General features: G+C 44.1%; 1 protein-coding gene across 18 annotated transcripts in view; it reads right to left on the bottom strand.

Annotated features, from left to right (window-relative positions):
- Nucleotides 1-19,166, bottom strand: part of LOC119450613 (uncharacterized) — a 151,926-nt gene extending 132,760 nt beyond the window's left edge. The window contains exons 1-8 of one of the 18 annotated variants that reach the window (XM_049666039.1): nt 18,966-19,166; nt 13,859-13,935; nt 12,568-12,583; nt 8,565-8,654; nt 7,434-7,523; nt 6,103-6,192; nt 5,358-5,496; nt 1,637-1,916 (exon numbers count right to left, since the gene is read on the bottom strand). In XM_049666039.1, the coding sequence (XP_049521996.1) occupies nt 1,637-1,916; nt 5,358-5,496; nt 6,103-6,192; nt 7,434-7,523; nt 8,565-8,654; nt 12,568-12,583; nt 13,859-13,918 (765 nt within the window). In that variant the 5' untranslated portion in view covers nt 13,919-13,935; nt 18,966-19,166. Of the gene's footprint in view, nt 1-1,636; nt 1,917-5,357; nt 5,497-6,102; nt 6,193-7,433; nt 7,524-8,564; nt 8,655-12,567; nt 12,584-13,858; nt 13,936-18,965 lie in introns of those variants that run through there. The other 17 variants (XM_049666040.1, XM_049666043.1, XM_049666052.1 and 14 more) reach the window with 17 other exon arrangements.
- Nucleotides 19,167-24,143: the final 4,977 nt, after the last annotated feature.

Here is a 24,143-nt window from a genome sequence, read left to right as displayed (position 1 = left end):
GAATATGGTAATTAGATCACGTGTGTCGCGCATTGGTAACAGGCTAAAGAACGTCAAGCGGGAAAAGCTAATCCAGACCCATCCACTAAGAAATTCAATTCAATCCAGTAAATCGGTTCGATGAATAATTTCGATAACGCGATCAATCAATCCGCGAGTTAGCCAATGAACAAAGCAATGCGCACTCGTAGATCCCAGGCCGGAATCAAGCTGCGCTCAGGAAATTATGCAAGCTATCGCGGAAAACTAGTTATATTTGCAGAATGTTAATGTTAGCGCACGCTGCGCAAGTTTACAATTCCGAAGAAAAGGTATGAGCCTACTTTTCTGTAAAATAATTGCGAGGGATTTAGATAGTATCAGTTACAACCGTCTCCTTCGTCTAGAAATGTGGACAGAGTACAGGGTATAATTTGGCATAAATGCAACGCATTGTCTTATTTTGAACTTTACAAAATGTAAAACTTGCACTGATATATCCAGAGAAGTAATATTTACCGTCATGAACTAATAGCGCGTGCTCTAGACATTTTATTTGGAACCCTAACAGGAAAAGAAATAGCTCCTGATTTGGTCTTAATCGCTCGTTGCTGGTGTCATCGTATTTTTAATTCAAACAGCCAAGCGATATTCAGTACATTCCCTACTGAGGAGCAGCCTTCTCGAACACAGAACTTCCAAATCTGCTTTAAGACTAGTGAGACGTGAACCTTGTGAGCTTTATTAGAGAACACTAAGAATGAAATATAAAGGCACTTTTTTTTCTTTCAGCGCAAGTGTATGTTCTCTGAATATATTAGTGACATTACTTGGTTGCACACCCGGACACATCACTTCATTATTGAAAATACTCCTAGCACGTGCTATGCTTCTGGTAACGAAGAGAACAACGTTGTCGGCGAAATCTTCAACTTGCTGCTGTTAGTAGTAATTTTTGACGATTATCAATTGTTGCAGATTTGTGTCATATGATCACAAACCACTTATGATATCTATAATGTAGGCCACCAAATGTTATTGCAATTTAAAGGCCAACTGCACCAAAATTTTGGTTGACATTGTGAGAAAGCCTAGCTTAAGGTCATGGAGATGAGCGTCTGTGGAAAATTTTACGTTTAAAATACGAATGATAGCGTCCCGAACGGCCGTGCGCCTCCTCGGCATGACCTCTAAGATTGAAATGGCCCACTCCTGCAATTTGGGAGGCCAGCATGCTGCGTAGACGTAGATACCAAGGCCGCAGCGGGGTGGGCGGCAAGCCCTCTAGCCCTAGGCGCTGGTACTGCCGCGTGTTCTGATCTGTCTATGTGGTTCTCCAGGCCTGGTGACGCGAGACAAGCCGAGTGCCCGGCATTCAGCTCGCTGCAGCTATCTTGAATCCAGCGTGCTGGGACTTACGTCATAGCCACACCACCTTCGGGCGCGCATGTTCTGCTTAAGTACTGTTTAGAGGCTGCTAACAAAAAAAAAACTATGCAAATCCCAGCTCTGTGACTTTGCCAAGATCGGTTCAGTTGTGTACGTTAGGTACCGATTGATACTAAATTGAGCTAAAGTGAAATTTAATTGTACTTGTCATTTAAGTACAACCGTTAGAAAAGCTGATGCATGACTAAATAGCTTGCATAAGTCTTACCTCAACGATTTTTTTAAGGCCTTTAGTTCGGCGTCTTCTCTTCTTAGGCGGTGTTTTTCTTTTTATTATGTTCCTATCATTGAAGTTCAAAGCCATATTTTTCTCAACAAGTTCTCCGTTTGAGACTTCAGCAACTGTAACGTTCACATAAATGGGTACAGGGCTGCATATTTTTTGGGGAATATACCAGGCAAAAACAGCCATCTTGACGTCATCGTCGAAGTCGTCTGACATCTCATTGTCGCACTCGAAGACTCCAGCGTGAGCAGAAATTGGGCGCCTGAAATAGAGAGCGGTAATGTCGAAATTGACCCCAACAATAAAAAAAAAACGTACCAAAGTTATGACGGATATTTCAGGAGCCTTTCAAAAACGGCTTTCGTACGATTCTAGCACACAGGAAAAATGAATTTTAAAAAATATTTTGACGTGAAACCGCTTTTAAAAAGGCTCGAAAAAGGCTTTCTGAAATCGATTTAACGAAAACATGTTATACCTTAATCACTAATATTTTTGCAGCCATGCACGCGCCTCACTTTAATGCGGTTGTGTAGAGGAATAAAGCCATTACTCGATCATGGATGTGTCACGTGCGCAGATGACACCGTTGTCGCGCCACGAATGACGGAATCGAAGATAAATTTAGCCTTGCGCCCGGCGTTCAGAAAGGCGTAGCTCGCCAGTATGCTTGTCCATTCGAGCAGCTAGGAGTGATCCCGTTCGAGAGAGCTCACAACTCAAAGACTCGAAGCGGTGTTCTTCAGAAGTTGTGAGGCCTACAAATGCGTTATACGTTGCACATATTTCACGCTCGTTCGCCGACTTGTCATTAGTAAAAGGTTAGGCCTTGCAAAGAACAATTCCTAAAGCTACCTAAAAACAGCGCTGCAGTGTACGATGTTGAAAATATGAAAATATGAGCCCCAGATTTCAACTCCGCACTCAATGATCTACTGATGCTGCTTTGTGAGAGGTAGATGAGTTAAGAGCAGGGAAATTTACGGCGCGTGTTTGCTTTACAATTCTGCGTAGTTTATCAGGTTACATTACAACATTGCTGACTGATTAATTAATGAACTTATAATTTAGCCTCTTATAGACAGAATTCTTCCCCTGAAGATAAATCGTCGAATCTCCGTTACAAATCCTTGCATGCGAGGTAAGAAAATCAAAATTTACGTTCACATCATTTGCTACCACGAGCGAGAATTCTAGACCCGTTTAGGGAAAACTGAAACGGCCCTCTAGCACAAAAGCATGCCTTTCTCATTTTCATTTGATTTCCTTAAAAACACCTTGCAGGCTATTACATAAGGGGTTGGAACACACAAAATTGAAGTAAAGGTTGTCCACAATATTATTTACAAAGCACATATTTCGTCCATGAAGGCAGATGAAGTGATGGCAGCAACGTGGTGGGGAAGCCGTTCCAGTCTGCTGCTGTGCGAAGACAAAATGATGGCCAGAAGGTGACAGTACTTGCACGTGGATGCGCAACATTTAGTGCACAGCGGTAGAATGTAAGTAAGAAAGTGGTAGAATGTTAAGCACGTGGTCAATTGAAATGATGCAGTAGAACTTGTGAAATAACGATAAACTCGCAACATGGCACCACTGACATAGCGTGTCTAAGCCAAATTATGTTTTTAATGATGTCACGCTTCACGAGTATATCATACGAGTATGTCGAACTCATTATCCTTCTGGCGCCGTTCTGTGTAGATTCTGGTAAACTGTTGGCGGGGGGGGGGGGGTAAATATGGTGAGCATTGCATAGGGATAATGCCTATTGGAGTTTTTGCCGACTAGCCTTACATGCTAGTCACTAATTGAACACGTTGAGAGGCGTTGCGAAGGCCACGTTTTAGAAATCTTAAGATGTTATTGGCAGATGATCGGATGTTAGCTACATGCGAGCATCATGGCCATGGCTGGTAGTAACGCATTGATACTTGAATGCGTCCACGGCGTCCATGGGGATGTTTGTGTAAGAGAAGTAGCAACAATTTTAGGTGCGGGAAACTGACATTGATTTACATTTTGCAGGGTTTATTACCGTTAACCAGTGATTAGACTCGTCGTTATTGCTGTTTAGACTTGTTGCAGCGAAATGTGGTCAATGATGTTACTGATAGATTGGTAGATAACAAGTCGTCAGGAAACATTCGAATCTGAGAGGTACCATGCAATGGTTGATCATTTATGTATATTAAGAACATCAGGGTACCTAATGCCGAACCTTGGGGAATGCCAAATGTTTATCAGAAGAAAGTCTGAAAGAGTGCGGTCAATATTCTTCTTCTTTCTGGGGTTTTACGTGCCAAAACCAGTTCTGATTATGAGGCACGCCGTAGTGGAGGGCTCCGGATTAATTTTTGACCACCTGGGGTTCTTTAACGTGCACTACAACGCAAGCACACGGGCGTTTTTGCATTTCGCCTCCATCGAAATGCGGCCTCCGGGGCCGGGATTCGATCCCGCGATCTCGTGCTCAGCAGCGCAACGCCTTAGCTGACTAAGCCACCCCGGCGGGTGCGGTCAATATTGACGGCCTGTGAGTGGTTACTAAAAATTCATTTATCCAGGATAAGACGTCTTGGTGCAAGCACAACTGAGAAAGCTTTATTATTAGGCGCTGATCGGCTACTTCATAAAATGGTTTTGGCACGTAAAACCCCAGAAAACAGAAGAAGAAATCAAGGAAGGCAATATCCGTCTGAGCGTTAATATCAAGATTTGAATGTAGGTCAAGAAAGGTAGCTAACCACATGACAGGCCTTTGCGCAAACCGTGCTCTGAAGGATGGAGAAAGTTATTGCTATCAAGAAAATTTATTACGTACGAGTACATGACATGTTCCATGATTTCGCAAGGTACACTTGTTATGGAAATAACTAGTTTCCCTTGCTTTCAGCATTGCATATGGTGATAGTTATGATATGATGATAGTTATTGTTTGCGAATTATCTTTGCATTGAACAAACGAGACTTGAAAGCTGAATTGTCCCGCATCCTATGGCAGTCTGTAAAACGTTCAGTATTGCAGGGTGGCGACTTCAGTTTATTCAACTGAATGCAGTTTATGCAGCCGCTCCTCTTTTTTTCAGTGTTCACTCTCGTTACTCTCTTTAGAAACACTGTGCGGAAAGCATTCGTTTCTGAGTTACAGATGGTGACAAGCGGACAAATTTTTGCTGGACAACTACACAACACATCAAAATGAGTACAGTGTGTAGCTTAAACGTCTACTTTGGATCTACAACCTCAAAAGCGGTATGTCATGAAATCACGACAACGGGCTAGAAAAGGTGTCATTGGAATGGGGAACAGATAAAAAATTTCCAAGTCTGCTTGTTGCGTTGCTGATTGATTCCTTACGTAATTTCTTCTATACTACTGGTTTTAGTGCTTCTTATTTTCTTTCACTAGAATGTAATAGTGGGCACAAAGAAACAAACGTTAATTGGGAATGTCCCATATGAATTTGCTAATGATGATGTTTCCCAGAGATAAGTACAAATTTTCGTACGCATATTCTACAAAGGGGATGAGGAAATCTATCCCTAGGCTATAGCCTAGGGATAGGTTGTGTAGAAATCTATAGATTTTTACACAACCTAGGCTGTGTAGATTTTACTAAATAAGACACAGTTAGTAGATACTGCATTTTGCTAAGTACATCGAATAATAAAACAGATAGAAAAGCAGAATATCAGCTCACTCTCTATGCAGATTGTGCTTGCCGGTCCAGAAAGAGTACTGTGAAGTCATACCCCAGGACGAAATATCGTGCCATGTCCTATTCATAACGTCAATGAATGCTTGCGCCTTCTGTGTTATATTCACTGCGGTAACGGCAGCTGTAAACAAAAGAAAAGTTTCATTTTAACATGATGCGTATTTGTGTGTGCGTGTGTGTGTGTATGTGTGTGTGTGTGTGTGTGCGTGCGTGCGTGCATGCGTGCGTGCGTGCGTGCGTGCGTGCGTGCGTGCGTGCGTGCGTGCGTGCGTGTTGTGTGTGTGTGCGTGTGTGTGTGTGTGTGTGTGCGTGTGTGTGTGTGTGTGTGTGTGTGTGTGTGTGTGTGTGTGTGTGTGTGTGTGTGTGTGTGTGTGTGTGTGTGTGTGTGTGTGTGTGTGTGTGTGTGTGTGTGTGTGTGTGTGTGTGTGTGTGTGTGTGTGTGTGTGTGTGTGTGTGTGTGTGTGTGTGTGTGTGTTTCATTCAACACTGTGTGTGCGCGTGTGGCTGGTTTCACGTGGGCCTGGCTTCACTCAACGCTGAGCTTGAAATAGGCGTATTTGTTTATACTCATTCATGGTAATGGAAGCGTGCATTTGAAGGCCACTCCATTTACAATGTTCAGATAGATTCAGAAGTGGGTGTCTTATAGTGTGTTGTCGTTATAATTTATTTGCTAATAAAGATGCCGGCCCCTACAGTAATATGCAGACAGGAAGGTACTGCTCACCTTTCTGAGGTGTCCGCTTTCCTGCCAAGCGTGTCGCACCCGGCCCATCGGTCGTGTTTTTGGGCCTCACTTGTTCGACAGTAGATGGACCTGGATGTTACTAGACGCATAAATGTCTGACACTTGTTCTACTAGCAACCACTACAAAACTACTAGAGCGAGAGTCATTGATACATGTGACTAAGTTGCCTGGTTGGCTATACCATGCCAATTAAAATTACATCAACGGAGCCCCACCCCTCCTCCCCCCACCCCCGGGAAAAAGAGAAACTGCTCCTCCGACCTATAACGTAATGTTTACGTAAACCATCAATATATGAGCATACGTTCAATCCATTAGAGTTACAGAAGGGTTACCAAGAGAAGGGAAGCGCGTTCGAGGACGGCAGAAAACTGGGTGGGGTGACGAAGTATGGAAATTTGCCGTGCAAGTTGTAATCAGCTAGCGCCAGACAGGAGTAATTAGAGATTTAAGGGAGAGGCCTTCGTCCGGCATTGGACACAAATAAAGGCCGATGATGACGCTGATGTTAAATCCGCGCGGGATCCCTATACCTGATTACAAAGCAACATACATCAAAGATGAATTAAACTTCAAAAATCAACCAAGATGAAATGTACGTCACACAGCGTACTCATATTTCTGATCGCATAATGCCAAAGAACACAAACGTCCCACAATTTCGGCAAAAATTAAACCAACTGCAAAATCAGACACTAAGTAGAAGACAGATAAGAGTAAGGGTCAAGTTTTTTATATATTTCATGTAAGATATTTAATGTAGATGCAAATAGTTTTAAGATAGAGGCTTTCTTGGCGATTGAACGCATCTTTATTGTGTCTGGTATGTTTCTAGCCTTTTTCGTGGGCTCATACCGGAGATAGGGGAATCTAAATATATGCGTCGGTGTCGCAGCATTGGTGCACTGGCGCTCCCGCTGGTATCGGTACCGGTGCTGCCACCGTGCGTTTTTACAGTGCGGTATCAGTGGTTCCACCGGTACGGGTGCTGGTGGTACCAGGGGTACCACTGTGATGTGCCAACACATTCTGGCAGTATCGACATGAGGTGATAACGGTGGAACCAGGGATTAGCTGGCACCAGTATTAGCTTTTGAAAGCTCACGTTTTTAAACGCTCTCATTTGGACGCTGCATGTGCCTCTGGTCGACGAGCCTGACGCTGTTGATTCAGACACTGCGCGTCTCTCAGAATAAATTTTGTGGTTCATGCGCCTCATTCTCACAGGTACATTTATGCATGGTGCATTTATTCATTAATAAAGAAGCAGCCTCCTACAGTAATAAGCAGACAGGAAGGAACTGCTCACCTTGCGGAGGTACCCGCGTTCCTGGCGAGCCTGCCGCACTCGGCCCATCGGTCGTATTTTTGGGCCGCACTTGTTCGGCAGTAGATGAACCTGGATGTTACTAGACGCATAAATCTCTCACACTTGTTCTACTAGCAATGACTACAAAAGAACTAGAAGCGCGAGTCATTGACACATATGACTACGTTGCCTGGTTGGATATAGCATGCCAATTAAAATTACAACAACGAAGCCCTTCGCCACCCTCCATCTCAAGTACTCCCCCCCCCCCCCCCCCCCCAGAAAAAAAAGGAACTGCCCCTCCGACTTATAATGGAATGTTTACGTAATCCCCCAATACGTGATCATATGTTAAAGCCCCGCGGGATACCTGTACCTAATTACAAAGGAGCGTACATCATAGACGAATTAAACTTGAAAAATCAACCTAGATGTAATGTATGTCACACAGCGTACTTATATTTCTGATCGCATAATGCCAAAAAAACACAAACCGTCCGACAATTTCGGCAAAAATTATACCAAGTGCAAAATCAGACACTAAGTAGAACAGAGATAAGTGTAAGGGTCAAGTTTTGTATGTGTTTTGAAGTAAAATATTTAACGTAGATGCAAACAGTTTTAAGATACAAGCTTTCTTGGCGACTGAACGCATCTTTATTGTGTCGGGTATGTTTCTAGCCTTTTTCGTGGGCTCATACCGGAGATAGGGGAGTCTAAAAATGTGCGTCGTTGTCGCAGCATTGGTGCACAGGCGCAACCAGCTGGTATCGGTATACCGGTGCTGCCCCCGTGCGTTTTTACAGTGCGGTACCAGTGGTACCACTGTGGGGTGCCAACACAGCACAATGCCTCATGGCAGTATCGCCATGAGGTGGTAATGGTGGCACCAGGGATTAGCTGGCAACAGTGTTATCTTTTGAAAGCTCACGTTTTGAAACGCTCTCGTTTGGACGCTGCGCCTCTGGTCGACGAGCCTGACGCTGTTGATTCAGACGCTGCGGTCCTCCCAGAATAAAGTTTGTGGTTCATGCGTCTCATTCTCACAGGTACATTTACGCACGGTGCATTTATTTGCTAATAAAGAAGCAGCTTCCTATAGTAATAAACAGACAAGAAGGAACTGCTCACCTTGCGGAAGTACCCGCGTTCCTGCAGAGCCTGCCGCACTCGGCCCATCGGTCGTGTTTTTGGGCAGCACTTGTTCGGTAGTAGATGGACCTAGATGTTACCAGATGAATGAATGTCTGACACTTGTTCTACTAGCAATCACTACAAACCTACTAGAAGCGAGAGTCATTGACACATATGATTGGAGCCACAGTTTTTTCCTCGTTTTTTTTCTGTAAGGGGGGGGGGGGGGGGGCGGATGCGAGCTCATAATTTGTACATCATCCACGGTGTACGTTCACATCCGGCGGAAAAGTGAGCCGGACCTTGTATGGGGCTTTGTAATGTGTTTACCTCCCCTAAGTGTGCTGCAGGGAACATAGACCTTGTGTTTTTAATAGGATTGACATTGCCTTTTTCTGGTAAATTTCCTCAGCAGCAACACACTTCTCTTTGATCTTGATTACCCGAAAGGGCGCACCTTACCACGGGTGAAACAGAAGAGTGCCATTGAAAAATACCAAGGTTTGATTTGTCTATTTTTAAGTAATCACTTTAGTGCAATCATTTCAAGTTGGGAATTGAGGATTGCGAGTTATGAATGCATCTCCTGTTGGAACGAAGTTTGAACACAGCACGAATTTGGAAATGCGTGCCACCAAGATTCAGGCACGCGAAGCAGGTTTTGCCATTGAAGTTATTTAACAGAGCCAATGCGGAATCGCAAGACAACTTTAACAGGAACAACAATGGATTTCGTCGCACAACTTAGAAGACAAAGATCAAAAACATTTCTAGCTCCAGAATTCGCACTCATAGGCGAAATTTTGTCATGTGAAATATGTGCCCCAAATAATTTGTTACGCAGTTAATTATTCAAATTTAATAATGGCCAATTATGCACTACCATTTCTTGTGCAATAATACCCACCCCTGATTATTCTGTATATGACCAAAATTGCGGTATTTACCATAGATAATTCTTGAAATTTATAACATTTAGGAAAAACAGCCTCGATAACCTTCAGGATGTTTTGGTTTACTTATCTTAGTGTCTGTCAATTTATTGCTCAGGCGGTGTCCTTATGATTTAGATAAAAATGCTAAAGCGTCGCTGCCTACCACACATTCTTCAGAGAAAACCGAGCGATGTGCCTTGAGAGGCCTGCGAGTGTTCTCGTTCACTGTAGCCGTAATAATTGGAATTATTTGAAGATTTTTAGGAGCTTTATGTAAATTGAGTGTTTGATGCTAGGGCTAGCTACTTGAAATAAAGACATTCTTGTATTAAGCGTATACTAGTGCATGTACGTACACAAACTTACACCTAACTCTGGTGTGTATGGGTTGCTTGCACTGGTCCGGATTGTTAATTTTCTTGTTTACACCTCATTTTTGTATTCTTAATACATTTGTTGGTTTGCTTGTTTGTTTCACAATTTGTTTGTTGCTCATGTGGGAATATTTACAGAAAAATAGTCAGCCACAATTTCTGAACTGTCTATTGGGACAGACGACTCTATGTAGCTTACCTCTCCTCTGTGTTGGGTGAATAAGCATCAAACAACAAAAATGAGCTGCTCTGGAATCTTTACTAGCGACAGCTAGTGACTCTGCTTAGAAACCACCAGTGCCTATTTGTCTCTATACCGTACAGACTCGTGTAAGGGCCGCACTTTTTTTCACAATTTTGACGAGCTGCGGCTCTTACATGGGACCGAATGTCTTGGTCAAAATGGTGCCAGCCCAGCCGGTTACTTGTGCACACCCGGACTCTCACCATCTAGTAGTGACACGCGGACGCATGCAGCGCGCGAGCATCCGCCGATGCTCGCGCGTGGCATCGGGCAACATTGCTTCTCCGTTTGAAATTTTGTTCTCCAATTTTGGGCTTCCAAGTTGGGGGTGCGGCCCTTACACGAGTCTATACGGTAGGTAACAGCACTCCTCAGGTAGAGCATTTCAAGAAGCCTGTCTAACATCTTTGCTTAAGGAAATCTCTTATACGCAGCATTTAATTTTGCACAGGAATAACTATATCTCTAATTCATGGATCGTATTAGTATGCAACCAGTCTCTCGGCTGAGCAAAAGGCGGACCAGGGCTTAAGCCCAGCTGCTGTTCCATCGTGTCACTTTGAGCCGATTTGAATGCGATAAGCTTTCTTATGATACATGAGGCACTTTACGGTGTCTAAATGCCTTACTGTTCATAAGGAAGATGTCTCAGACCATTCTGCCGCGAACTTGCGAAACCAGGTATATCACACTGCGTATTTACCACTTTTCAATGATCCTCTTTCCTCCAAACATGTGCCATTGGCTATACCACTGGATATGTGCCGATTTGAATGAGCCTCTTTGACGCCAACATGCATTGCGAGGTACGGGCCACTGGACATGGGCCACACTTCAATGAACATTTCTGACACCAACTTGGACCTCTGGGTATGTGTCAGTTATGTGCCGCTCTTCATTGAACCTCCTTGACTCCACCTTGGGTCAATGGGTAGGTGCCACTGAGTATGTTCTGATCTTTATTGAACTTTTCTGACGCACCCTTGAGTCAATGGGTAAATGCCCACTGGATAGGCGCAACCTGTTCAATCACAAGTAAATATAATTTTCTCCTGTGCAGGCTGGAGTCGAGCCCACGTGACATATATTCGGACTATCTTGTTTCGATATATATTCACACATTTGCCAAGCGCGGATTTCGTGGTGGTACCGTTAGATGGCGTGGCGTGTCCGGAGGGAAACACGAGCGAGGAATCCTGTTGCAGACACAGTGCATAGGTGTCGCGGCTCTGTGGTGGCAATATGGTGTGTCGCTACATTGTATCAGGGCTAATCACGTAGACATTCGTCGTGAGAGTAGTTCTGCCGGACTATTTTACAGCGAAGCTGTATATGGCTAAGATCCGGGGTTCCGTGGCGTCTGTGTGCAAGCACTATCATCATCAGCAATGGCTCGAGCATCGTGTCATTCTCCACAGCTGGCTCGTTGGCGCCTCTCGGTGCAACCGTGCGAACGCGCTCGTTCCACTGCTCGTGCGCTCATCTTCTTCCACAGATGGCTCCACTGTGCAAACACTATCACCATCAGCATTGGCTCGAGCACCGTCGTCTTCTTCCGCAGCTGGCTCGTTGGCGCCTCAGCGCAACCACGTCAACGCGCTCCTGCCCCTGCGCACGCGTTCGTCGTCATCGTCTTCTAGAGCTGGGTCCGGCGTGCAAAAATCTGTCATCATCAGCAATGGTTCGAGCGTCGTCGTCTTCTTCAGCACGTGGTTCCTTGGCGCCCCTCGGCGCGACCGCGCGAACGCGCTCGTGCCACTGCTCGTGCGTTCGTCGTTGTCGTCTTCTTCCACAGCTGGCTCCGTTGTGGGACAACTATCATCAGCAGTAATGGCGCGAGCGTCGTCATCTTCCTCCACACCTGGCTCCGTTGCGGCTTATTATTCCAGCATAGAATTTCCCTTCTGTCGTCGTAATAGGGAGGCCGCGTTTACCAGGGTATGAGCCATTGCTTAAGGTGGTATGAACCTTTCATTGTCTTAGGTGACCGACGCATTTAATTACAGAGGAGATATTGAAATGTGCGTGCTTACCTCTCGTCACGATGACAACCGATCACGACAATAAATATGTTCGCACCTTTGTTCAAAATTCTGTCACCTCTGTGCCGTGGGCTAAACCCACGGCACACCACTAATAAATGTTTTTCGTAGCGCCTTGGTAATTGACTGTTTTAATCTATTGAATTAGGATTACGCAACACATTTGAACAGCAAATCGAAGCAAGGATTAATTGAGTGATAATTCTGCTTTTAATGTGACTTGCGGAGGTTGCCGCTATCACACACATCCAATGTTACGACGTTCCTGCCACAATACATAACGTCGATATCTGAAGCGAAATTTACATATTTGTTTTAGCAGTTCACCAAGCAGTAGGCCCCTAACAATTCATGCTCCACAATACATTGCAAGTTAGTGAAAAAGTGGTGAGTTTGTAAACTGACCTTCTGCAGCATCTCCCTGTAAAAACAGAAAAGTGCACACAATGTGTTACTGCATTTCCTGCAACATTATCCTTTTGATGTGCTTCGAAATACCACAGTAATTATTTATGTCACTGTGAACTATGACTTTGATTTTGAAGTACTTATATTAACTTATGTTACCTTTTTTCCATGAGGAGAGTTAAAAATCTTTATGCAAGTTCAAAGCACATGCTCAAATCTATATCAAGCGAAGCGTTTGTGAAACGGCTCATCCAATGCTATAGGTTCGCAATTTCATTTCTCAGTTTCTGGCGAAAAAGAAACTGGCGCGCACGCATTATGCTCTCGCGCTCTGTACGCACTATGAGATAAGTGGCGATTAAAAGAGCGGGTAGGCATATGCGCGATATAACTGTTCGTGTGATTGCGGCTTAATGGTTAAGTTGCTGTGTATGATGTTGCATGTGGATGCTGTGATAGGGGACGTTGCTTCGATCCCACTATCGGGCGCATAAGTTGTTGTCTTAATATTTTATTTTCCTTTTTATATATGGGAGCTATTCGAGAAAGACTGCAGCAGCCTCCAGTAGTGATGGCCACTAAAGTCCGAAAACGATCGCAAATAAAGCCTTGCTTGAAAGTTATATTTTTTTTCGCCCCACACGACGGAGTGAGCTCATAGGGTAACGATATATAATTCGGGATGGTTCTTACGCATCATACAGCCTACATTGTGTTCTGATATCGAAGGACCTACAGAAGAGAACAAAATAGTTGCATCCGAAGAAATATAAGGAGGTAGGCAGAATATTCATTTTGCCCCTAACTAAGCGACGCTCTTCAACAATTTTCAGCCTGTCACTCTTATTATGTCCCATGGCCCCTCTAACTATAAACGAAGTGAATTTCATAGTCCTCGCAGGACACCGTCACAACACGTACACGGAATTTTTGGGTGCTCCTAGTAGCGGTAACCACCCTGCTGCAAAATCGGGCAACGTAACTTTCCCTTCGCGATGCGGATGATGACATTCCCAGTGTAAAATGTGTCTTTTTTTTTCCTAATGTATGTTCTGCTAACAAGCATTTGACTCCAAAAACTAAATTTGAATGCTGGTGCCTTCGTACAGCCAATTAATCCCGATAAGAGTAACCCACACACACACACACACACACACATATATATATATATATATATATATATATATATACAGAGTATACGTAGCCTACGCTTTGTTACAATGCATGCAAAGAGAGGAGAGCGAAACAAAGGCAAGGTGGATAACCAGAAAAAGTTTGGTTTGCTAACCTGCACGGAGAAAAAGACCAGGAACACACAGCTGCCGAGCACCATAAGCAATGAGTGCATCTTGATTTACCCGCATACTGGAAAAACAAAAGTAAAATTAGAGCACGCACTTTTAAACAGGAAAACCTATGTTGCAGTATTTTGTAAAAAAAAGCATGAGACAATGGTGCTCATTTTTGTTAACCTTTGGTATTTTTATGTGACTTCTCGAAGTTGCACAGGTCACTCACTATTCATTTGCGTCCGCAAGCCTTATTGTGAACTTCTACCGATAGGGATCATATGACTAAGCCACACAATTTACTGCAGTAACTTAAACTATGGTTAGCAATGCCTACAACACGCATAACCATAAGAAGAGCGGCAAAGTATTGCATGTTTCACGGATTTATTGCACACTTCACGAAAGATATATAGAGCCATCTCAAGGCCACTCGCCCCAGTCGTTGAGCACAAGTGTATCGAACTGGGTCATGTGCTACCAGCGTGAAAGCTTAACAAAGAGTTGCGTGTACATCGCTAGACTTGAATGCTCGAGAATAATGAGAAGTTTGAGTAGATGTGTTTCAGATGTACTAGAACAGAAACATGGGCAATTATTTGATGCATTTTATAGGAACTAAAAAGAGGGCTTCAGAGGCACAATGAAACCCCTTGTCAGAATGGTGCACGCGAATGGAGCGCATCTGTTACTTCATGAATGTGGAATTGTCATTGTTCATACGCGCCCTTGACGACAAGCGTTTTATGAAACATTGCAGCCATGCTCAATAAATATTTCTGAGAAATACCACAGTATGGTTCTTAGACAAGGCGACTCAACGGATTGTTGTTCTAATACTAGAGTGTAGGTTCAGCTATAGTAGTCCGTATTATTCTTTCAAGAAGAACACTCAGTCGCCTAGGGTCATCTAGCAAATAAAGAAATATTTTCGAAGCCCTCATATTGAATTGAATTGAATTTATTTCCAACATGTTTACATACAACATGTTTGAGGTGTATGGGAGTAAAAGCCGCTAAAAAGCAGCTTGACAAAGCTCCCATATCCCTATTGTGTTTGGCAGCAGGGCAGAAAAGACAGAGTACATTGGTTAGACAGCAGATAATTACAATGTCGTCAAAAAAGAAGAAAAAAAAACTGAATAAAGCAGTACAGTGCAGCAACAAAAGTAGAAATACAACCATACGAGACATTTATTATTAGTGCAATTTCTCAAACAATATTATATTACATTAGAACAAAAAAGTTCTCCTGTGCTTTTAAAAGAATAAGAAGAGGTGGTTATATTTTCCTCGTCATTTTAAACCTATTTAAAATATATGGTAGTGCATAACTAAGTGTTTGAAATCCATAATTTGTGCGCGGGTGTGGAACGTGCCAGTGTTCATGACATCGTGTTCGGTAATTTGCGGGATTTTCATGTAAGTTTGCGATGACTCTAAGCAACATATTGTTTTGTTTTACCTGCATTTCATAGGACTTAAGAATACGGAATTCATATATTTTTTTCTACTTCCATGATACGGTATTTTGAAAATAGGGAACTTACATGTGATTTAAAAGGTACATTCAGTATAGCTCTTGCTCTTGTGTGTATATTGTAATACGCGCCGTGGTAGTTTAGTAGCTTCGGCGCTGAGCTTCTAAGCCCGAGGTCGCGAGATCGAATCCCTGCGGCGGCGGCCGCATTTCACTACGGCGTGCCTCTAAATCATAGCATGGCTTTGGCACGTAAAAACCGAGAATTAGGTTTTCCATACTGCACTGACACAAATAAACAGGAGGATTTGTTTGTTCGGTACGGCTGCGTCGACTCTTCACAGACATTCGCCCGTCTAGGGGCAAACTCAACATACTAGAGCTTCATATGTATCGGGCAACCTATATATTTCACCTGATTTACAACAGCCTTATATTCGCCTCGTCCCGCCACCGTTGCGACACGGTCGTCCGTAAGGTTCGTCGCCAGTTCTTCCTCAAAAACATTTCATTGGGAAACGGTAAGAGTATCGGCCAACAAATATTAGCAAAAATTGTCGCAGTATAACCCGTAAGGCGAAGCATCAATTGCGATAGCAAATTCGTAGAGAGCTTCACGCAGTAAGAATAGTAGTGTTATCAGCCGCATAAACTTGGACACATTCGCTTACTAACTGAATTAACAAGCATGGTGTCAGCGCGCACAAGCAAACATGAATAGGTCACACTCGATAACCGCATACAACCTCTGACAAAACGCGGGCGTGAGCGAGCGCCCCAGCAGCAGCGAGCAAAGGTTCACGCGGTCTATCGCTTCAACGGAAACTGAGAGTCGAAATCACAGCGCATACAAAAGCAGGAGCCGTGTTGCCGATCGCTTTCAAGATACGATGCGCGCGACCACCCGCTGCCGCGCGAAGTATAAGTTGCTCGCAGAGCAGAAGCCGCACTACTACTGGTGTTTATTATACATAAGGAAGAGACGCTTAATTCTGCAGCCCAATCAGGGAGCACAACGCCCTCCCTCCCTCCCTCCCGCGCTGCTTTTCAGCTTTCCTCCTTTCGCCTGCGAGATTCCAGTTGCCCTTGCGCCCGGTCGCAAGATAGGCATTTGGTGCCGTAGCTAAACGGCGCTTCCCCTCCCTCCCATCCCCCCACTGCCTTTCGTGCCACGGCAGACGTCGCGTTTGCTCCGCGGGAAGACGTCGCCGGAAGACGGAAGACGTCGCCGTGCGTTCGCTCCCCGTGAAAGCACGCGTCCCTCACGTGCTTTGACGCGCACATACAGCAGACAGCGCGCGGTGACGATTTTATCGCCATTGGAGTTTATGCAGAACCTCACGGTGACGGCGACGACTACGGCGACGAGCACGGCGACACTGACAGTAGAAATCCGCTTGGAGTGTCTATATAATTGCTTGCTATCGCAATAAAAGATACTGGCGAGGAAACGCTTTCTCACATAACAGGCGTCAGTGCCGTGACGGCGCGAGGCGAATAACGACTCTTTGAATAAAAGGCCTTGGAACCAGTTGCTTCCGCTTGTTCTTTCACCCGTTCTTCGTGGCGTTCGCTGGCTCGAACTTTCACTGCCGATACAACAGCGTCAATAAAACAGGTGCGTGCTCTCGCGATTAGGGATGGTCGATCAATGTTTACATTCTATAAACGATTAATCATTGATCCTGTTAGCCCTTAGTCGATTAATCGCTTTCGATGTACGGGGATTTCATCCATTAGTTGATTAATTGAAATTATTGCCGGCCACTTTGAAAAAAGTTGAAACACAGTTATCTACTTTTGTAGGACCCTATTTTGTGTTTGAGAGGTGGAACAAAGTCTGAAACACAAGTGTATAAACATTGATAAAGGATAACCTTTAACTTGGTTTAATATGTTTTATAAAATGGCACTTAGTGCACAATTAAATAAGATACATGGCCCGATTGAATCCCTGTATAGTAGAGGTAAACAAGAAATAAGAAAAATGGCAGACGTGAAAAGTGAAGTCCATCTGAAGTGTACAATACACAGGGGAAAAGAAAATTACTGGTTTAAGGTTTTAAGCCACATGCCCTTTTCTACAGGTCGAAGGAATGTCAATTCACTGGAATGTTTGGTTGAACTCGACACCTTCTTTGAATGGCTGCACAACCAGCATGCGAGAATAGATGCTAGGACGCTATAGATTTGCTGGGATTGACATGAACTCCATCGCAATATCAAAGTACATGCTCCAAAACTGCGCACATGCTGTGCCACGTCCTTACTGGACTGGGAGTGGCACGACGATCAACAACGGGGTTTCTATGGTATGCGTTGATTTGCGAGCGCATTTCAAGCCTCCGGCTTTGGGCGGCGTCGGGGAATTGAGGGGAAGCGGCCGGCTCCGCCTCACTCGGTGCTCGGAAAAACAGTCGACAGTCGCTCTACCACAGCCGCGCAGTCCCTGCTCAAGCACCAACATTCCACTATGATTTCAAAATTTTCGTGCCACTCCTGTCTAACTCTCGAAAACGATTAATTGAACATGCCTAATTGATCAAGTCGATTGAATGAAAGGTGCACATCAATGAAGATTAATCGTTTTGTGGGACACATTAAATCGATTATTCAATTGCCCATTCATTGATATTAGCTGACCTGCTCGCGAAACAGGGTTGCGAGCCGCTTTCTTTGCCCAACACCAACTTTTATAGGTCTTCGAAATGCTCGGGCTGTCGCGCTGGAACTTTGAGGTGTCTGAAAGTTTAAATCGAGGGGATTGGCTTAGATGCACTGGTGGAGCCCTCGGACTATACCACCACTAAACATGTGCTAGTCAACAGCTCTGTTTTCTGCGGAACTATAAAATGCAACAACTAACACTACCTAATGATCCTCACTACAACAAATGTACACCTTGAGATGCATCATTCTATAATAGAGTGTACAGCTTTCTAGAAGCGTTCGGCTATTTGATCATGTTGACAATCACCGTGTATAATTCTCGCACGCGTTTTTAATGAGAATAATCGGTTAACATGGTTCATTTACAATAATGAATAAAAAAATACGTTAGCGCTGTCTTCTAAAGGAGCGTATGAGAAAACATTAGCCACTCTTAATGTAGTCGGAAACCTTGGTGTAAACGAGTAAAATGACGCGCAATAGAATCCGACAACGATAGGCTATAAAGTACAGGCAGCACTGGTAATATTTTACCAACTAGCTGAAGCCGAATGTTCATCTTTATTAATGTGCAATAGAAGCAACGCAATGAAGCAACTTCTTCCAAGACGTTAATTAGATGCACTGATGACGATCTTCACCAATTCGCTGTTGCTGAACGGGTTCATATTGCACTAAAGCTACATACCATGTGTCCCAGCTGACGTTAGCCATGCTGCTAAAAAAATTGAAAAAAAAAAAGAACACAGCGTGAGGTATGGTTATAAGAACTACGGTGTGCTGCGGCCAGACGTCTGACAACCGAACACCGTAGGTCCAAACATTGTACCTTGCACTGTCTTCTTTAGATGATATTTTTCTTCCAGCAGCTTCGCTAACGTTAGCTGGCGCGCCGTATATATAGTGAGCTGAGGAAAACTAGTTTTCTTTCTTGTCAAGTGAATTGAACTACTCACAATTTTCTTTGCTCTTCTGATCCTTAAGAGCGCTCAAATGTTCAACTCCGCAAGTTGTCACAAGCTTGGCGCATCATGTATGCACCCGCTTCACTGCAAAGACGATCACGTGCCTGCCGGTGCTAGCAATACAAGTAATTGTGCGGAACAAGGTATGCTCGAACAATGTGCGCAGACAATGCAGTCTTAGTACATCTGCAAAAACGTTTGTGCATGATGCTTTTGTAGTACATGTGTCATAGGTGCCATTGTGGAACTGCAGCTGCAATGGTCCCTTGCAAGAGAAACGTCTACGCGCAAGCTTTTTTCTCCCTAACAATTCCGGTGCGACGAGAGGCACTATGACGCTAAAGCGGATGAGCTGACTGACATCCTTTTCTCTTTTTTTTTTTTTGGGGGGGGGGGGGGGGGGTAGAATATTTGCCAGGAATGTCCTTCGTCTGCATCATGAGGAGAGTGCGGGGAATATCCTTCATTTGTTGGTTTACTAATACCTGGGACTTAAATAGTTTAGACGCTTCTGTGTGAGCAAGGAGAAATTGAGACAGCGTCCTCGTCAACGGGATGTTTATGAGCATTGATTTTTAAATTTTTGGCGCAAGGGTAGAAGCTCAGACGAGCTGGTAACGGTGCATCTGAATATTCTTAGTGAAAACAAAACTAGTTAAAAGTCAGTAGTTTTTCACTCTTTCTGTCGTTTTTTGTTCTTGTTGTGGTATGCGTACGCTGTGAACACCATTGAAATTGAAATCTTGGCTGTAACTTTGCTCAGTATTTGCTTAGCACTATGAAAGATGAAAGATCTATGCGTTATACACATAATCGTTTCGTACTGGGGAATTTTATTTGTGATAGGTGCTTGAGTGTGAACTCAAAAGCGTGCCTTTTTTATTCTCTGTGATCTAATCTGCTGATAATACAACTGAAAAAACAACAACGCCAGAACTTAGCACCCCTAAATTTCTAAGTTTGCGATCACATAGATTGTGGTGATTGCGACGTCGTTACAGGTGCGCGGGCGTGCGTCACAGGTGACCATGCACAACCTCATTTATCAAAATGACGTTCATCTCGTGCCAGAGCCGCTCTTTGAAACGTCTGGTGCGTGCGTCACTGCGCCGGTTTAGTGGATTCTTCGATCGTCACAGCTAGCTCGCTGAGCCGCTGTTAGACAGCCGTGCATTGGGGATTGGTCCGAAGTTTCGTAGTAGGCACGTCATACCTCCAAAGTGAGTGAAGTTCGCCTATAATGCTATCGCGATAATATGTACCCTTACGGAAACAGTTTTTTAATGTCTTTGAAAAAAAAATGCTACTTCTAGAGAAAGATACTTTTACACGCGAGAATAATTTAATAGTTTTGACCAATCTCACAACAGCCATGGCCTGCGCGCGATCAGAACAAATTCCCCGGCGGACACCTTACTGGCAATCTCCGCGACATATTACAACTTGGTCGGACGACTGCGTCTTGTGATTGACTATATATATATATATATATATATATATATATATATATGTATATATATATATATATATATATATATATATATATATATATATAGTTCACCGCTGCGCTAAACGTTTCTTTCTAAATGTAATGACCATACATGGATATATTCTCACGTTAGTAGTGGCGGTGACATGAATGCGAAAACTGGCGCGTCGCATCGCAATTCTAGCACGTCGCGTTCACGTAAAGGGGGGTAATGTGCAAGGAGGGCAAATGACGTCAGCGTGATAGGAGATGGTAGTTTGAGACGGGGTAGACTGTTTCGCAAGGTGCCTCTAGAAGCTGGCGTATCACAGTGATAGAGAGAGAGACGGCTTCAGGCAAGAGCTTTCCTCCACTAAACGGTCGAAGGCAAATCGCCGGAAACAGGCGCCAATTTGTTTCGGACAAATGCAAATGCGCCACATGTAAGCGCTGTCGCATGTCACCGTGATGTGCTCAAAATGCGAAACGCTTCTTTCACGCTGAAGGCGTTTATTAATGCAAAGTTTAATTGGGATAAATCGGCGACTTTATACGCACGGTATGCAGTGTCGTGTGGTTTACCTGACCTAGAAAGTAGTGTCATGGTGTGCCCGTGTGTTTTGTGTAATGAATCATTAATTCCTGGTAAAAACTTTTACCTATGAAGTTCTTTCGTAGGCATCTCTAAAGCGCACTGACCTCTTAATTAAATTTATGGAATTTTACGTGGTAAACCCACGATCTGATCATGAGGCACGCCGTAGTGGGGGAAACCGGAATAATTTGGATCCCCTGGGGTTTTTTAACATGCACCTAAATCTAAGTACATGGGTGTTTTCGCATTTCGCACCCAACGAAATGGTGCCACCATGGCCGGGATTCGATTCCGCGACGTCGTGCTTAGCAGCCCAACACAACAGCCACTATTGCTGTATATTGCTGTATAAAACCTAAGCGTGCTCTCATAGCGGACCAGATTTGAAAGCGTAAACATCGTCATGCAAACGCCAAAACTTCCGAAGGTGGGGCTGTTGTACTCTGAAGATACCAGATGTGAAAACACCCCGATTGTCATTACCGGCACCGGTGACATTAACACCGAAACTTTTAAGTGATGAAAAAATGTTTTCCAGCATTGATGAATAAGACAGGTAGGACACAACCACGTGAATTCGAACATTATACTTAGAACTGCAGAAAGTCTAGCTAGTTGGTAGGTATTCATCGGGAAGGAAGGTAAGGTGTGCAGACAAGGACACAAGAGAAGAGAACCAAACAGCACAAACACCGACAATCACCTGAAGGGCCCACTGGAGTGCACTGTCTCGCGCAGGCCCGCACGTGTGCCTGATTGACAGGTGGCGCTACAATACCTGAGCGTGCGCAGTTAAGTTTTGTGTCTGCTTTCTTTTCCGCCACAGTGCGCCCTTCAGTTGATATTCGGTATTTCGGTTGTCTGGTTCTCTTCTCTTGCGTCCGTGTCTGCACGCCTTGCCTTCTATCACGATGAACATGACGCGCACAAAGGATGTCATCGGTCGTGTATTCGAGATGTTATTTCTCAATTTCACGATCCACGGCTACGTCTCCTACTCGAGTCTTCATAGACCGCTACTCCCCCTTGTCAATGCGTCACCCACCATGGCAGCGTTGGCCAACGTATCGCAACATAAGCGTGACAAACTCATATAGCATAAACACGTCAACACGTCAACAAATAACCCTTTGATACAGGATCCACGTAGTACTTAAAGTAAAATCACCTAAAAAACGAGTGCTGACAAGGCCAACGCTGGCTGTTCTCGCTTATCTCACACAGATCCCACATTAACGGTATTTCTTTAATAAGCCTTCCATTAAGATTAATTGGCAATCGTTCCAGGGACAAATACTTCGCTTTTACATTGCGATGGATCTGCGAACTTTTTTTATTAATCTACTCTGTTAGGCATAATTCATTTCCGTGTTGATTTTAAATAATTAGGTATCATGTGTTTGTGTCAACAAGCAGCCCAATTTATCCAAGGCAAACACTTGCGATATCTGGTGGCGGCCATATATATGTATACTCGTATAAGGTGTATTGAATGCTCCGACACCGCAATAAACGGTGAACGTTCGTTGAACAGAACGTTCCCCTCGTAAATATGTGTTAGAGACGGTACGTTGTACGCAAAGGTAGATTTCAGTCATGAAGGGGAAGTTTGCAATTTTTAAACTGTGATGTCGTTCCATTATCAACTTTTGCAAGACGCGAACGTGCATATCAGACAGATATACCGTGGTGAGCGCTACCGCAGCGAAGCAAATGGCCGATATACTAACTGGTGGCGGTGTTTGCGAGACATGGGTGTTGGCCGTGGGGCAGGGCATCACTTTATTTGTCAAAATCACGCGCTTTCCTGTTCGCATTTAAATCACAGAGTACAGAACATTACTTTTCATGCCCAGAAAATTAAGAGGGGTGACTAATGAGCGATATGTGGGCGCTGATAAATATCTCACTCACACGTTCGAATTTCACGACTAGAAGATTCACGGTTGAATATACGCGTCCGTCTTCATAGGCCGCTATTCACCCGTCACAATCCGGCATCCAGCGTGGCTCCATTGACCAGCATGTCTCAACTCGTACCATAAACAGCATGTTAACAATGAATGTTTTATTACTGCAAGCGTGCAGTCCGTGAATTATACTGTCATGTAAAGACATGCGTGGCGATGTCACATATCTAAAGCAGATCCCACATTAACGGTATATTTGTAATAGGATATAGATGAATTCAAACTCGTTGTACTGCAAATGCTTCACGCTAACATAGACTCCCATATTGCGCGGTACTTGCGAATATTTTTGGGCGTCGGCAAGTTTAGCCTACATAATCGTTCTTGCGCGATAATCTTATAGTCTAAACACAGCTTCAGAGGCCGCAATTAGATTCTATGTTTAGTGTAATTGCGCGCTTGTTTAGAACTACATCGAGCGTGGACACGACGGCAGATTTTTCAATCTTTATCAAGTGCCGAAAACGTGACACACCATCTCGTTTTCAAAGGCGAAGTTTTACATTGTGGCTAATCCGATGCAGGTTCGAGAGAACTGCAACAATTGTGCCTTGGTTTTCTACGCAGCCGCTACAATCTGCACTCTCGTGACCAACTTTGTTATTTGACTTGAGCATATCTTCTGCGACCGATCATAGTAAGAATTGTGCATAACGTGCAGATGCTCAACGCTCAGTGTCTCATGAAAAAGCGCCAGGTATGTAGTTTATTTTAGGCATTATCTGCAAAATGACATTGACATAAACAATCGCTACTCCCGAAGACAAGACTGCATTGTTTCCAACACGTCAAAGACGTCAGCGACGCAATCTGCGTTCGCAAATCCTAAGAATTGGGAAACGTCGGCACCTAAAGAAAGCCAGACGGGTTCCGTTGGCAAAGGAACAACGGAAATTTTTATAAGTAGAGAGAGGCCTATAGCACTTGAAAACACATAAATTGGCTTGTAGTCGTAATGCCAACCCAGCGCTGTGTATTAGGTTTTAACAGTGAAGCTGTTTGTGGTGCGTAGCCGTGCTAGCCGTAGCAATCCGGAGGAGGAGACCCACGCGGTCTCGTCCTCGCCGGCTCCCTGCCTTCCCTGCGCGCTGAGCCAGGAGAAAAAAAAAGGCGAAAGCTCGCACTAGGCCGCGCAA

This window comes from Dermacentor silvarum, chromosome 4 (genome assembly GCF_013339745.2).
Source record: "Dermacentor silvarum isolate Dsil-2018 chromosome 4, BIME_Dsil_1.4, whole genome shotgun sequence".
Classification (NCBI taxonomy): domain Eukaryota; kingdom Metazoa; phylum Arthropoda; class Arachnida; order Ixodida; family Ixodidae; genus Dermacentor; species Dermacentor silvarum.
The sequence above is the reverse complement of the archived record's forward strand: the minus strand, read 5'-3'. Positions and strand labels throughout refer to the sequence as shown.